Genomic DNA, 15,399 nt, shown 5'->3' with positions numbered 1-15,399 from the left:
GGACATCGTGTAGCTTCTTCCTGCCAGCTCCTGCATGCCCACTTGCTTCTCTCTCTCTCTCTCTCTCTCTCTCTCTCTCTCTCTCTCTCTCTCTCTCTCTGTCCTAGCGCATGTAACCGTGGTGACTATGATCGTTGCATGTGACCGTGCCTTGTTGTGTGATGTGAGCAGTTGTGGACACAAATGAAGTACCACATTTACTTGAGTGCTTATGACGTAAGCTTGTAACCTTTACTCCACTGCATGTCAGACATATGGGCTGTATTTTGCGTGTCTTAAGTACCAGGTCTTATTACTTAACTTAAGACCTGGAGGCGTGATCAATGCCATTTGGCTATTCTGAGTGGCCAAAGAGCATTGACCACGCCTCAAGGTCTTAAGTTAAGTGCATTGACCACGCCTCAAGGTCTTAAGTTAAGTAATACGACCTGGTACTTAAGACACACAAAATACAGCCCATAATGTATAATATTCTGTAAAACAGCAGATCTAAGTTCACAACATGTCGACGTGTTGCCAGCTCGCAGATTGGATATTTTCACCTATTGAAAATGTACTCTGCAATTTGAATATTCAAATATTGTATTATATTTTTTTCCCAGTAGCTTCCACTCAGTAGTTGAGTGATATTTGACCAGAAGTAGTATAGTACTTTGACTCAAGTATTGGGGTTGATTACTTTGTCGAGCACGTGTTTTTTATGTGTATATTTGTGTCGTCAAATGGTACTCTAAAAATGGTAGTCTAAAAACGGTGTCTCCTCCTCCCCTCCTCTCCTCAGTACTCCCAGATGAGGGACGAAGTCTTCAAGTCCAACCTGGTGTGTTCCTTCATCGTCCTCATCTTCATCACCACCGTCCAGGCGCTGCTGCCCTCCGCCAGGTACAGCTTAAACTTAAGTAAAAGTAGCAATGCAGTGTACAAATACTCCGTTACAAGTAAAGGTCCAGAATGAAAGGTTTATTTGAGTAGAAGATACCAAACGTATTGGTATCAAAATATACTTAAACTACCGAAAGTAAAAGTACTCATTGTGCAGAATGTCCCGTTTCACAATTTCAAAATGTGTAAAAAATCTTTAGAAAATAGCCGATCTACAAGCTCACTGCTGTTGTGTTGATTTTGACAGCACATGGTTAGATTTCAGTCGACTAAATGTACAGTTGATTTAGTCGACTAAAATGTATTTTTGGCGGGCTGTGATACCATTGAAATAGCTGATTTTCACTCAGCTGCATGCCAAAAATAGCCGATCTACAAGCTCACAATATTATTCTAAATGGGCTATTTTCAGCGCTCGTTAGATATCACTCAATGGCCATGCATAACACCTGTTGTGAAATTGCACATAATGCAGGAGGCAGCAGGACAAGCTTATACTGAAAGTGAGTGCTTGCAAACGCCAACACTTAACTATAATACTATGATATGGATTTCTACACAGGACATATTCTTTTAACGCAAAATGCTGCCACAGTAAATGCTTGCATTCATGGTCTCGAGAGGGCAGGTTTTTTTTTTTACAGACGGGTAAAAGGGCAGGGACCGAAGCCCCCTTTGATGTCTATGTGCATGTGCCTGTCTCGCAGGATGCTGACCATGGTGATCCAGTTCTCGGTGCTCATCGTGCTGCACTCCTGCCTGGTGCTGGTGACCACAGCGGAGGACTACAAGTGTCTCCCGCTGATGATGCGTAAAGCCTGCTGCTGGATCAACGAGACCTACGCCGCACGCAACGTCATCGTCTTCCTGTCCATACTCATCAACTTCCTGGCTGCTATGATCAACATTGTGAGTGTACTTCCTGTTAGAATGGAGTGACAATGTATATCTGTTAAGAAGTATCTGTAATTCTGTACTTTACTTATTTTGTGGGAGCTTTGACATGCACTCCACTATGAATTCAAATTCAACGACGAGTAGTGTACTTTTGATTCCACTACATTTCTAGGAATGTAAAATAGTTAGTTATGAATTAACCACGCACGCACGCACGCACGCACGCACGCACGCACGCACGCACGCACGCACAGAAAGGCTGACCTCATTGACCCTCGTTTCCCTGATGTAGCAGTGCTGTCCTTATACTGTAGCACAATCTGTAGAACATTAAGGATTGAGAGAGATGGAGAGAGAGAGAGAGAGAGAGAGAGAGAGAGAGAGAGACACTACATGCATGCGACGTGCGTGCGTGCGTGAGTGCATGTGTGCGTGTGAGCCAACTGTGAGAAATGGACAATTTTCCTGTGCCTGATATACTTAGATGTTCACCAGTGTCACATACTGAAGATACCTTACAGGTACATTGAGGCAATGGTCCGGCTATTTACGGCTTTAGGGTTAAAAGTGGTAAAAATAGACATTCATATGACGTCCTAAAACATTGATGTTCTCACACGTATAGTAATACATACAACTCTATGCGTGCATGCGTGCATGCGTTCATGCGTGCATGCTTGAAAAAGGTGCCAATTCGCTGCTGTTTAGTCCCAGTGAAGCACATGAAACAAACTCAAGAATAATGAGATCTTCAAGGTCACGGGCGGTCGAGCAGAGTGTATTATACACCCCCTGTTTGTCTGTCTGTCTGTGTATGTGTGTGCGTGTGTGTGAGGAAACAGTTTTTTTTTTGCAATGAAAAGCAGCCTCTATTCACAAAGACACGCATGGCCTTACAACTAAACAAGGCATATTTTTGTTGTTATCTTCAGCAGGGCAAACCATTTAATTAGAATGAGAGAAAGGAGAGGTGTGAGTCAGACAGTGGTGTAGTACTCAGACAACAACAACACTTATGCCATATCACTATATTACGCTGTCCACAATCGCAGACAAAACGAGTCTGTCTCACATCACAATATCAAATATGATATCGTAGCTGTGAGGGGAAACCTTGTATGTCCAAAACGGTTACTTTTCAGGAAATTAAACAAAAAAACATAACCTGTGTTTCAATGGATGTAGTCACAAGCTCTTGTTAATACTCGTCACAGACACAATTAACCGATTTTTGTCTGTCTGTCTGTCTGTCTGTCTGTCTGTCTGTCTGTCTGTCTGTCTGTCTGTCTGTCTGTCTGTCTGTCTGTCTGTCTGTCTGTCTGTCTGTCTGTCTGTCTGTCTGTCTGTCTGTCTGTCTGTCTGTCTCTCTGTCTCTCTCTCTCTCTCTCTCTCCCTCTCTCTCTCCAGCTGTGGTGTGACTTTGACAAGTCCACTTCTTTCAGAAACCAGACGTTCAACGAGTCTGCAACCATCCCAGACATCTGCTTCTATCCCGAGGTAAAGAGCCACACCTCATACATGACGGGAACCAAGTGGTCCCTTTGGGGGTCTGTAACTCTCCGAGTGAACTCTTTTATTGTCCCTGTTAAAACATGGTCTAAGCCACTGTTTCCCAAACACTTTTGTGGGTCCCTTTATAATTTGTGCCCTACATTTTGTTTTTAATTATTATTTTGAAACCTCTTTTCTTTTTTAAATAGCATTCCCCAAAAAGCAAAACCTTTCATGAATTAAAAAGAAAATTCAGTTATTTACATTTGTTTCAGTTATTCCATGAAGAAATCAAATAAAAAATCTAAGAAATTCCATACATTTTAAAAACAAATGCTTAACACTAGCATGTCTGAACTCAACTCACTTACTACTCTGACGGTTAACGGTCAGGATGACCGTGTTTTTCGTGCAATTCCATTGGCCACTCTCTCCCTGCATCTCTTCTAATGCTCTTCACACCTCTCCCACCTGCGGCGGGGGGGGGGGGGTTGACGACTTGCCATTGTCTTCTAAATGTCACATTCCAACTAATTCAAGGCAGCGTTTCAACTCGACAGGACAACTCGACTTATTTTTTCTTTTTCATTTCAGTTTACCAAAATATAATTATAGTGACGGTGTGAGCGCTATATAATACCCTTGCGCAGCACGAGGTAATTAACGCCAACTGCCTGCAAATTATTTGGTCTTTGATTGTGTGATTAACGGATTATATATATAAATCATTTTAGTCCAAATAACAAATACAATACTGGGCGTTGGGGTGCTTCAGCTCGGTCAGGAGGTAACAGGGGGTCGGGTCCAACACAGTTTTGGGGGCGGATAAAACACTGTCCGACTTTGTATTGAGCCAATAAAATACCACACGTTATTGTAACAGCCAGAGCCAGGGCGCATTGCTCAGAGTCAGACGAAATACGACATTAGAGTTATATTGTCATTTTTATATAGAGGGGGAAACATTATAGGCTACACGTGTATGGGTAAATGGCCGGGCGCATCGATGTAATTAATATATATTTGATAGATTCTGCCAGCTCCAGAGGTCCACATCTCAGCCGCAGCAGGTTTATAGCAGCACGGTTTATATACCATAGGATATGTCAAGTCATGTGACCGCCACAAATAGTGCTACAGCGTTATATAAAATGCACTTCCGCATACCTCACCGTCAGTTACTTGAATTCATGAACATTTACATGCCTCCCTGAGAGGGAGAGAGAGAAAAAAGGAAAGCCGTGCGTGCGTGGAGATCAGTTCCACTGGTCGCTTGCAGAAAAGTTTACAGACAAAGAAGGACGGACATAACTGTTATCTTTTGACTGACAAAGAGCTGGCGATATTTATATGCCAGAATAGGCTGTGGAACAACCCACAGCAGCAGGCTATAATGCCGGTTTTAGCGTGCCCTCCGAAGTTCCGAACCATCAGGATAATTGATTTATTTGTATCGAAAATGCGAAAAAGAGCAGATATAATAGGTATAAGTATGCCTAAAATCATATTTACAAAACATTTCAGATGAAAAAAAAAGAGATGATTTGAATCGAATATTTAGAAAAAGTCATGCAAGGGGAACTTTCTCAGAACTTCATGGGCAAAGAAAATCCACTTCAAAATCTCAAAATCGGTCAGATGGACCGCTTAGACGTGCTAGTGTTAAGAAGTAGTGAAAATTGCCACTCAACAAGCTCACAGCTGGGATCTTGTTGATTGGGTATTTGGCTATTTTCACTAGTCTGGGTCCGTTCAACCGTCTAATGTCTCTTTTTGGGTCTCGATCTGAAAAGTCTGGGAACTGTCTAAGCTTTTTCACCAACCTTTGAAAATATCATAGAATATTATCAGGGGGGAAAATAACTCTGCTACTCATACTGTGAATGTGGCTTAGCTTGTTTTCACCCAAAACCACCAGAAAGCATGAGAAAAGTGGATTTATTTTTTCATAAATCCTTTTAGCATTACATATCCTAAACTAGCTGGAACATGTTGTGATCATGTGAGTTAATACATCCTTTTAGCATTATCCTAAACCAGCTGGAACATTTTGTGATCATGCAAGTTCTGGGTGTACTAGCTGCCTGGAACATGTTGTGATCATGTGAGTTCTGGGTGTACACGACTTTGTTGATCCTGGGATCATTCTCAGGCTGCGTGCGGTAGAGCGCCCCCTACCGTAAACCACTGAAAACACCTCATGGAGAGAATCTCATCATTGAGAGGCAATGAGTTAAATAAACCAATGTGTCAACACAGTAGTGTTGATTTTGACAGCAATATTGTTATTTATTTTAGTCATAGTGTTTTGAATAAAATTCCATTTAGTTTTTGTCATATTTTAGTCACCTGAAAGGTTTTAGTTTTAGTCTAGTTTTACCAGGCGCCTAATATACAGTTGATTTAGTTGGCAAAAATGGCTCATGTTCTACTGGATCTCTTCTCCACTAGTCCATCCCGATAACGTTTTTATTTGTTGCTGAACCTTTTAGTACATTTCATAGATTCGTTTTTAGTTTTCATCAGTGAAAAAAGGTAGTCGGCGGAAATGTTTCACCATAGTTATAGTCGATGAAATCAACACAAATCCCACAGATTAAAACAATCTCTGTGGTCTAATGGCGTGTCAAACCGGGGGTGCTCGCAATCAAATGGGTTGAGAATGACCGGAGGAGATCATCTCGACTTGTTTCAACAAACAAATTACTCATCATCATTAATCAGGCATGGAGGAGTATGTCATAGACTTGTACAAATACGCATTCTTTGACATTTATGTTATATGTTTATTTATTTTCTTCTGTGTAATGTATTCACTTGATTTCCTTTCCACGCGCACACACACAGTGTATCACATGTTTTTATTCAAAAGTACACACTGACTTCAGGCAAGTGTGACATTCCATTTCAGTCTCAAGTCCCCAGGGAATCTGAATAAAGATCTCTCTCTCTCTCTCTCTCTCTCTCTCTCTCTCTCTCTCTCTCTCTCTCTCTCTCTCTCTCTCTCTCTCTCTCTAGTATTTAATTTGGCAGACGTCCATGGCACGAAAAAGTACCACTGATTTATTATTTATTTTATTTGTAGAATCGGCCTCATGTGTTAATGGGTTAAGAGAAAGAAATAGAGTCCGCAACACAGTGGTAAAGAAGAAGATCCCAGTGATCGAAACGTTGAATTAATAAACCAGTGGAGTTATTCCTTACCATTGTTGCGGACTCTATTTCTTTCTCTTGTACTGCCATTTGCCCAGCACCTGGGCTAGAGTGGATGTGCATGCTCTATTACTTTTGTTATTTCCAATGAATCCAATAGGTTTCTGTCTTACAATTTGGCAGTGGGTTTTCTGCCTGGTGGGTCGGGTCCTACTAATTGCCCCAAAGTACCCGCAGGGGGTCCGCTTGTCCCTGCAGGGCAATCTCTCTCCTGTCTCTCTGTCCTGCAGTATTTTGTCTTCACTGGACGCAGTGCTGATTTTAACAGCAACTTTTGATTTAGTTTTAGTCATTCATCAGAAATGTTTTAGTGTTAGTCTAGTTTTAGTCGACTAAATACCATAAGATTTTAGTCGACTAAAACAAAATATATATATATTGGCGGGCCTTGATGGCATCACAATGCTTGATTTCACACTTTGTTGACTCAACACTGATTTTATTTATTTGAAGCTTGATTTTATTTGCTGACGAAATTGTCAATATATTATTTCGTCTTAGCTTAGTCATCGTAGCCTAGCTTTTATTTAGAATTTGTCAGTGAAAAAAGGCAGCCGACACAGTCATCGTAGTCAACGAAATCAACACTGACTGGACATTTGACATCTCTCCCCCTCTCTGCATCAGTATTTCGTGTTCACAGGCGTGCTGGCCATGGTGACGTGTGCAGTGTTCCTGAGGTTGAACTCTGTGATGAAGCTGGCTGTTCTGCTGGTGATGATCGCCATCTACTCCCTGCTGACTGAAGCATTTTACACATCTCTGTTCTTACGCTATGACAGTGTGCACCACAACACAGAGTGAGTACACGCGCACACGCACGCACACACATACACACACACACACACACACACACACACACACACACACACACACACACACACACACACACACACACACACACACACACACACACACACACTTTATAGTTTATATCAGAACAAATAGTCACAGGACATATTGTACAAACCAAAGCTGAGAACATTTGCACGCACGCACGCACGCACGCACGCACGCACGCGCAGTGCCTTTTTCCACTCACTCTCTTATCCACTTTCAACCTGGTTTGGGTACAGCATGTGTATACATGTGTCCTATGAAGAATACTTTCAAAAACATTTCAAGAATTTCGGACAAAAAACTATAGAATAGCAGATCAACAAGTGTGCATGCAGTATGCGGTATGGTGCGCACGCTGTGCTCCCACTGTCAATGTGTCAATCATTTGAACTGCCTAGATGTTGAAATGTGATGAACAAATACACTGGCTTTTCCGACCACCCCCCATCTCTCTCTCTCTCTCTCTTTCTCTCTCTCTCCCTCTCTCTCTCTCTCTCTCTCTCTCTCTCTCTCTCTCTCGCTCTCTCTCTCTCTCCATGTTAACCTTTTGCTTGTTGGTTGACAATGTGAGCCAACAGGAAGTCATTGTCTGGCCTAATGGAGGCATTCTCTCTGATCGCATAGTGCCCTTTTAGTTTGTCCATGTGCACGCACGCACGCACGCACGCACGCGCACACACACACACACACACACACACACACACACACACACACACACACACACACACACACACACACACACACACACACACACACACACACACACACACACACACACACACACACACACACATGCAGTGTGTGCTTCCCCTGGAGCTCTAGTTGTCATTTAAGCTCCATGTGATTTGTATATCATATTTCATTCATTCCTTGAAACCCTCAGGACTGGAAGCAAAAAGGCCACAATGTACAGTAGCAACATACAGAACATTACAGGAGCAACATACACACAGCATAATGTCAATGACACGGATACAGAACGCAGCATGGGACACATTTGTATTGTTTATTGTTTATTACAGATCCTCACTACAGTGAAGACTGCTCTTCCTGGTCTCCAATTGTAGGGTGGGACTGATTTGAAGGAGTATTAAACTTTAAAAAACACCTGCCCACCATTTATATCATCAATATAGCAGTCGTTTCCGGTTTCATGTCGGGACAGGGAAGTTCAATTTGCCAAAAAAAGTGCCTTCAAAAACGGTCTGCATGGGCTTTGTCCATTAATCTTGATGTTTGCTTGTGGATTTGATTGGACATAAATGGCACCATCTAACTACTGTATGAACATGAGTGTGAAGATAAGATTTGAATACAGTGCTCCTTTAAAGGGAAACTTCACCCTTTTTGCAAAAGAATATGTTAACACCCTGAGCGCACAGGATAGAGCTCTCCGCCCTATCGTTCAAGACGGAGATTGATCAAAAGGACGGAGATTATTGATATCTAAACCGATCGCATCGCTCCACAGGCTGGGAGCGTCTGTTGCGCAACATTCGTTGTTGCAGTGGGACAGTGGGACGTCATCGAAAATGTTCCCCCCGTGTTTAGCGGACGAGATGGAAAATCTTAAAACGTGAATAACTCTTGATCTAAATCATTCCGTCCAATTCTAAGAAAGTATTATGTGTTAGACGGCCCACCGCGGTCTCGTCGCTAGTCGCGATAGAATTAATCATACCTCCTGTTGTTGTCGATCGCCTTGGCTACATCTAGCTACTTCAGCCACATCCAGGATAACATCCGGTCCGTCGCTATATGTGCTCCGCTGCTATAAATCGCTGGGCGCTATGATTTAATGGATTAAATAACCCCGGGCGTTCGGGGTGTTAATGACGTTTAGAAGATTCAGAACACTTTCCTGGGGGTCTTTATGTGTCATAATGTGTGTAATATGTAGTTTTAGATATTTTAGATTTTAGCAGTGAGCACTTACTTCCTGGACTACATCAAGAAAGCTCTGAGAAGGTGGTCACGTGACTGGGCTGCGCCATGACACTTTCATGGGAGCCAAACTCACACCGGAAGTGCAATGAATACATGGCAGTGAATGGAGCCGGCTGGACCAGCTCATAACAAACATTATTTATGAACAATTGAGACCTTTTGTAAAGTAATCACTTCTGGAAAATAACAGAAGACATATCACAGGTTGTTTTCTAATCACTTCTAAACAGCAGCAGGTATCGTTTCTGGCTCCGAAGTATCGCGATATTTGGCTGCCAGACAGGAAACTTGCGATACTTGGTGCGTTCAGAAAGGTACTTTGTGCTCTTTAGATACCATACCTCTATGAAAATTACACAGTGTACACATCGAATAACAACACAGCAGACAATAATGTGTTACATGTCTTCTGTTAATTTCCAGAAGTGATTACTTTACAAAAGGTCTCAATTGTTCATAAATAATGTTTGTTCATGAGCTGGTCACTGAGCTCTCATTGACTCCAGTGCATTCTGCCAAACTTCCGGGTAGTTTGGCTCCCATGAAAGTGTCGATGAAAGTGTCATGGCGCAGCCCAGTCACGTGACCACTTCACTTCCTTCTCAGAGCTTCCTTGGACTACATGTGGGCTCAGTAAGACATCCCTCCCCCTATCCACAAGGAGGAGCAGTGCACCAAAGCATTATGGGAATTGTAGTCCAGGAAGGAAGTGACCCAAGTGTCGATGACATCAGATACACTGGGCTCACTGCTAAAACCACATATTACACACATAAAGACCCCCAGGAAAGTGCTCTAAATCTTCTAAATGTCATTAACATTGCAAAAAGGCTTTAAGATAACTCATGCCTTACACCAAACCATCGAGATTTCACAGTTATTTATACTTATATTGGTGAATTTGTGAATCTTAAAAAGAAAAAGAAAATATAATAGAAAGTGTCCACACAGAGACAGAGATCATTATCTAATATGAATCCAACCGTGTCTCATCAGAAACTTCCTGGGAACTAAAGAAACGTCACTGCTCCTGATGGCTATGTTCCTGTTGGCTGTCTTCTACCACGGACAGCAGGTAAGAGGTTCCTACGTACACCTATACAGTATAATAATCTATGCATGACGCCTGTATCTATATCACATTCTTAACATCTGTGGTCAAGGGAAAACAAACAGGGCATCACAATCATTGTAACCACTCTAGTCATATTCAAAATAGCAAAATATGTACAAGCTTGTACTGTACATCTGCTATTTATGAATTTATTTGGAGAGAAAAATCACACTTGTGTGTAGTGAGCGGCGCTCTTATCATCATACATCACATTCCATGCTCAGCCAAATGTTTTGGAAATTTTGAACATTTTAGAAGTTTTTTTAACACAAATCTTCTCTTCTGGGGGTACCTGGCACAAAACCTTTTTAGATGGGGTCCGCAGCCAAATACATATCTTTTTTTTTTTTTACACAAAATAAGTTTGAGAACTACTGATTTAGGGACCACCATGCCTTTGGTTCAGAGGTCATCACCATGTTGGCTTGTGGTGGACATTTTTATTTTGCCACGAACATACGTACAAAACGAGTGGACAATAATATTACCAGAAACACATACATAGATATCCCTGAATAACAGTTGTGTAACTCTCAGAGTTACAGGGGTCTTTGCAAATAAAACATTTGAGAACCACTAGTACTAGTTGGACTCCTAATGTGCCACATAGTGTCATAATAAATAATTGCCATACATATTCTGAAGAAAACCTGGAGGTTGACATACAGTAATTGGGTCATAATGGTGTGTAAAACAGAAAATCCAAAAGTTTGCCACAGACATGATCAAGTCTTTGCCACGGACATATTTGTCTGTGTACAGACAGATTGGTGACCCCTGCTTTGGTTGTCTCGTAAGGCCAACATCAGTGTTTAGTGGCTCAATGCAGGGCAGCAACCCAACGAAGTGAAAGCAAAAGGGGGAGATGGGAACATTGTGGGAGGTTGAAGGGCAGGTGTGCTGCATCATTTGGCGGGCCTTCGGTGAGCATCCCTGTGGGCCAATAAAGAGGGAGTTAAAACTGCCAAGCTTTCGAGGCCTGGCCCTAGGCAAGGAGTTGAGCGCACTCCTGGGTGAGGCAGGGTTTGATTCTCAAGGTGTTGCCAAGTATTATGGAGTTATGGGGGACGTTGACAAAGAAAAAAAGTTGTGAGAACGACGATTTATGTGTAGGGAGAGTTCTCAAACACATCACTACAAAACTCTAGTACTGTGAATTATTCAGCTAACTCATCTGCAGTCAACACAAGACTAATCAATGCGAGTGGGATTAAAAAGACATCAAACACAAATAAAAGGAAATAAATGTCCTCTGCTGCATCTTTCTTTCTTTCTTTCTTTCTTTCTTTCTTTGTTGCTTGCTTCTACAAATCTTTTTCTGGATGACTGAACAGCTCAACTTTTCTATTACTCTAATCTCTCTCTCTCTCTCTCTCTCTCTCTCTCTCTCTCTCTCTCTCTCTCTCTCTCTCTCTCTCTCTCTCTCTCTCTCTCTCTTTCTCTCTCTCTCTCTCTCTCCTCCCTCTCTCTCTCTCTCTCTCTCTCTCTCTCTCTCTCTCTCTCTCTCTCTCATAACATTTATTGTACTCAGAGTCAGAGAACCTCGGGGGAGTCTGATGTGTAATTGAAGGTCTTTTCTTCCCTGTGTGAAAAGTCCAGCCCTGCAGTCAGTCGGTGACACATCGATTTTCCCATCGCTCAGCTTTTCACTTCTTGTCTGACAGCGAGCAAACTTTCAAACTAAACATAGAAAAGCAATTATCCTGGGTTTGTTTTGTTCCAGCGTGAGCTTCATGAACCATGACTAGACATGTTATCGTGAACCATGACTCGACATCTCATTGTGAACCATGACTCGACATCTCATCGTGAACCATGACTCGACATCTCATCGTGAACCATGACTCGACATCTCATCGTGAACCATGACTCGACATCTTATTGTGAACCATGACTCGACATGTCATTGTGAACCATGACTCGACATCTTATTGTGAACCATGACTCGACATGTCATTGTGAACCATGACTCGACATCTCATCGTGAACCATGACTCGACATCTCATCGTGAACCATGACTCGACATCTCATTGTGAACCATGACTCGACACTCATCGTGAACCATGACTCGACATGTCATTGTGAACCATGACTCGACATGTCATTGTGAACCATGACTCGACATCTCATTGTGAACCATGACTCGACATCTCATCGTGAACCATGACTCGACATCTCATCGTGAACCATGACTCGACATCTCATCGTGAACCATGACTCGACATCTCATTGTGAACCATGACTCGACATCTTATTGTGAACCATGACTCGACATGTCATCGTGAACCAGGACTCGACATCTCATCGTGAACCATGACTCGACATCTCATCGTGAACCATCTTAGGGACAGGTCGATTTTTAAAAGCGTACCCCTGGAGAAAATGTATGTACCATGGTATAATACCCTCCATCTTACTGGGAAAAAATCTAAATCAATCATTGATGCGCGGTGCATCGCACATCAATCGTACCAAAAGACAGAAGACATGTTAACTGGCAGTCAATGTCTGGCTGCTATTTATATATTATTATTACACTACATAATGTTATATCATTGACCTAAATGGCGTTATATAAAAAAGGATAGGATGATTACAGAAAGGTTATGTCTGTATTAGCCTTGATGACCGTCTCGAATTGATCCAATGCTATGTCTGTATCAGAAATGACTTTGGACAGGTGGAAAACTTTAGTTGTAGAGTGACACATTACTTTACCTGCGTTACATCTTCTGATAGTGGTACTTGAATGTCGACGTGAAATAATCACCCTGTTTAGTGTTTAGCGTGAGCCGAACGTGACAAAATACAGCTCATAATGATAAACACACCTGGAAAGAATACGTTAAGGATATCAAGGTTTCGACAGTTGTAACACGGAAGTAGCACGGACGTAGAACGTCATTATGCTAGCTCGAAGCTAGTTATAAACAGAGTTCTCAACAGGCCCTAAAATTAAGTTAGGGCCCCTGAGGGCAAGGTTGCATCTCGCCCTTAGGGCGTCTTACTGGTATAATATATCATAGTATTTCTGTCGCTCATCCTCTCTCTCTCTCTCTCTCTCTCTCTCTCTCTCTCTCTCTCTATCTCTCTCTCTCTATCTCTCTCTCTATCTCGCTCTAACCTTTACCAGTTCAGCGCATCGTGTGATGTGTGCTCTCGCTGGACTTGATGGGGAAATTGGTTTGTTGCCGAGGGATTGTGGGACGTTGAGTCCAGGTCACGACTGCACATCAAAGACATCATCCTGTCCTATTATTAGAAGAGGGTTGAATTGTAATACAGAAGCGATTAAATGGCTACCCGTATGTGAAGCAATCTTCTAGAGCAGCGGTCTCAGACGTTTTCATGTCCAGGACCCCCAGTTATTCACAGAATCCCATTTCATACCATTTCCTATCTCTGGGACCCCGTCAAATCCAAACTCTAAACTAACTTGCGTTATTGCAAGGAGTTTCATTGGTGCGGTTGACCTTAAAAACTGTTTTATTGCAAGGAGTTGCATTGGTGCGGTTGACCTTAAAACTGTTTTATTGCAAGGAGTTGCATTGGTGCGGTTGACCTTAAAAACTGTTTTATTGCAAGGAGTTGAATTGGTGCGGTTGACCTTAAAAACTATTTTGTTGCCAGGAGTTGTGACTAGTTGCGGTTTGGCCTTTAGAGTTTACAAATGGAACCAATTTGGACGCTTACGGGTCCATTTGGTTCCGCTCGTGCACTCTCAGAGTTAAGGCCTTTCCTTTAAATATGTTTTGATGCCAGTACTCAAGTAAAATGTTGAATATATGGACTTGATGAATACGCTCACCACTGAGAGAGAAAAGGAGTTTTAAGTTTGGTATCATTTTAGTCTGTTAATCATGCGAGTGGAGATAGAACCCGAGTACCATTTTCTGTTGTCCTCATTAGGAAAGGTTGGTGTTGGGATAATGAGTTGGCGAGCAGTGAACCTAGTGGGTCCATAACGGGCCCAGAGTCATTAGCAAGAAATTCAATTAATAAACAAACAGGCCCCTGTGATTCACAACTCTTAATTACTAGACTGTAGCAGCACTGAAGTATAGACTATTTCCCCCCAAATTAGAGTTTTATTTTTTATTGCACTTTATAATGGCCTTCTTCTGATTTTTTCTTGACTTACCAAGAGGTTTCTTCACCAATGTGTTTGTAAAGGTGTCTACTAACATATTCCACATTGGTTTATATTCAACCACCCTAGGGGAATCTTTGACAGCTGCTGAAAGTTGGGGTTTCATTAACTGGTTCAGTCCAACCGACGTGCTCACACGTCATAAGCAATCCAATCGACGGGTTGCAATGACGTGTGTACACGTCCTAGTGCATCTTCAATGATATCACACGAGAGAAGAATATTCTGATTTTTTTCCTTTTTTATTTTTTAGTTGGGACTCCAAGGCCACCATACGCTTCGCTTTTCGTTCATGCGTGGTCCATTCACTTCCTAGTTTACCACTGCAGAAAGAATGCCTTGTCTCTCCTAATCCAGGGCGCTCTCCGTGGTTTTGATCTGATGGATATACTAAGCTCTTCATTTCTGACTTCTCAACTGCCTCTAGTTCAAAAATATGAACGCGAGGGATCATCAGCGACTTTTATCGGATTCTTAGCGAGGTAAGCGAGCAAAAAAATATCTCAGTTTTTTTCCGGAACAGAGTAAACTTTACAGAGTAAAAGCGGCCATGTCTTCCCGGCACCCCAGAGCTTCTATTTTGAAGGAATCCCGGCGCTGATTGTGTTAACAACCAATATGGCAAAAAGGTTCTAAATTTCATTAGCATGTGACAAATGTCAAACTAGAGGTTTTTCATGATTCTGAACCCATTTCAAGCATTCGTTTTGCACAAAAAACACTCCTTGGGCTAAAAACGGCCATAGCCATCATCACAAATGTGATGAGGTCAGCACATTTGTAAAAGTGGCTATGGCCGTTTTTATCGTCTTTGTGTGATGTGTCACTAGACACCTTTATAAACACATCGGTGAAGAAATGTAT

At 42.1% G+C, this 15,399-nt stretch overlaps 1 protein-coding gene across 1 annotated transcript in view; it reads left to right on the top strand.

The window, feature by feature from the left end:
- adcy8 (adenylate cyclase 8 (brain)) overlaps positions 1–15,399 on the top strand; it is a gene marked incomplete at both ends in the record, with an annotated part of 127,913 nt that overhangs the window by 83,104 nt on the left and 29,410 nt on the right. Inside the window, 5 exons of the mRNA XM_079529275.1 lie at positions 782–882; positions 1,590–1,791; positions 3,187–3,276; positions 7,111–7,283; positions 10,267–10,345. Coding sequence (XP_079385401.1) covers positions 782–882; positions 1,590–1,791; positions 3,187–3,276; positions 7,111–7,283; positions 10,267–10,345 — 645 coding nt within the window. The remainder of the gene's footprint in view (positions 1–781; positions 883–1,589; positions 1,792–3,186; positions 3,277–7,110; positions 7,284–10,266; positions 10,346–15,399) is intronic.

The sequence above is a fragment of the Electrona antarctica genome, assembly GCF_951216825.1.
Source record: "Electrona antarctica genome assembly, chromosome: 19".
In the NCBI taxonomy this organism is placed as follows: domain Eukaryota; kingdom Metazoa; phylum Chordata; class Actinopteri; order Myctophiformes; family Myctophidae; genus Electrona; species Electrona antarctica.
Note: the sequence above shows the minus strand (reverse complement) of the source record. Positions and strands in the feature narration are given on the sequence as shown.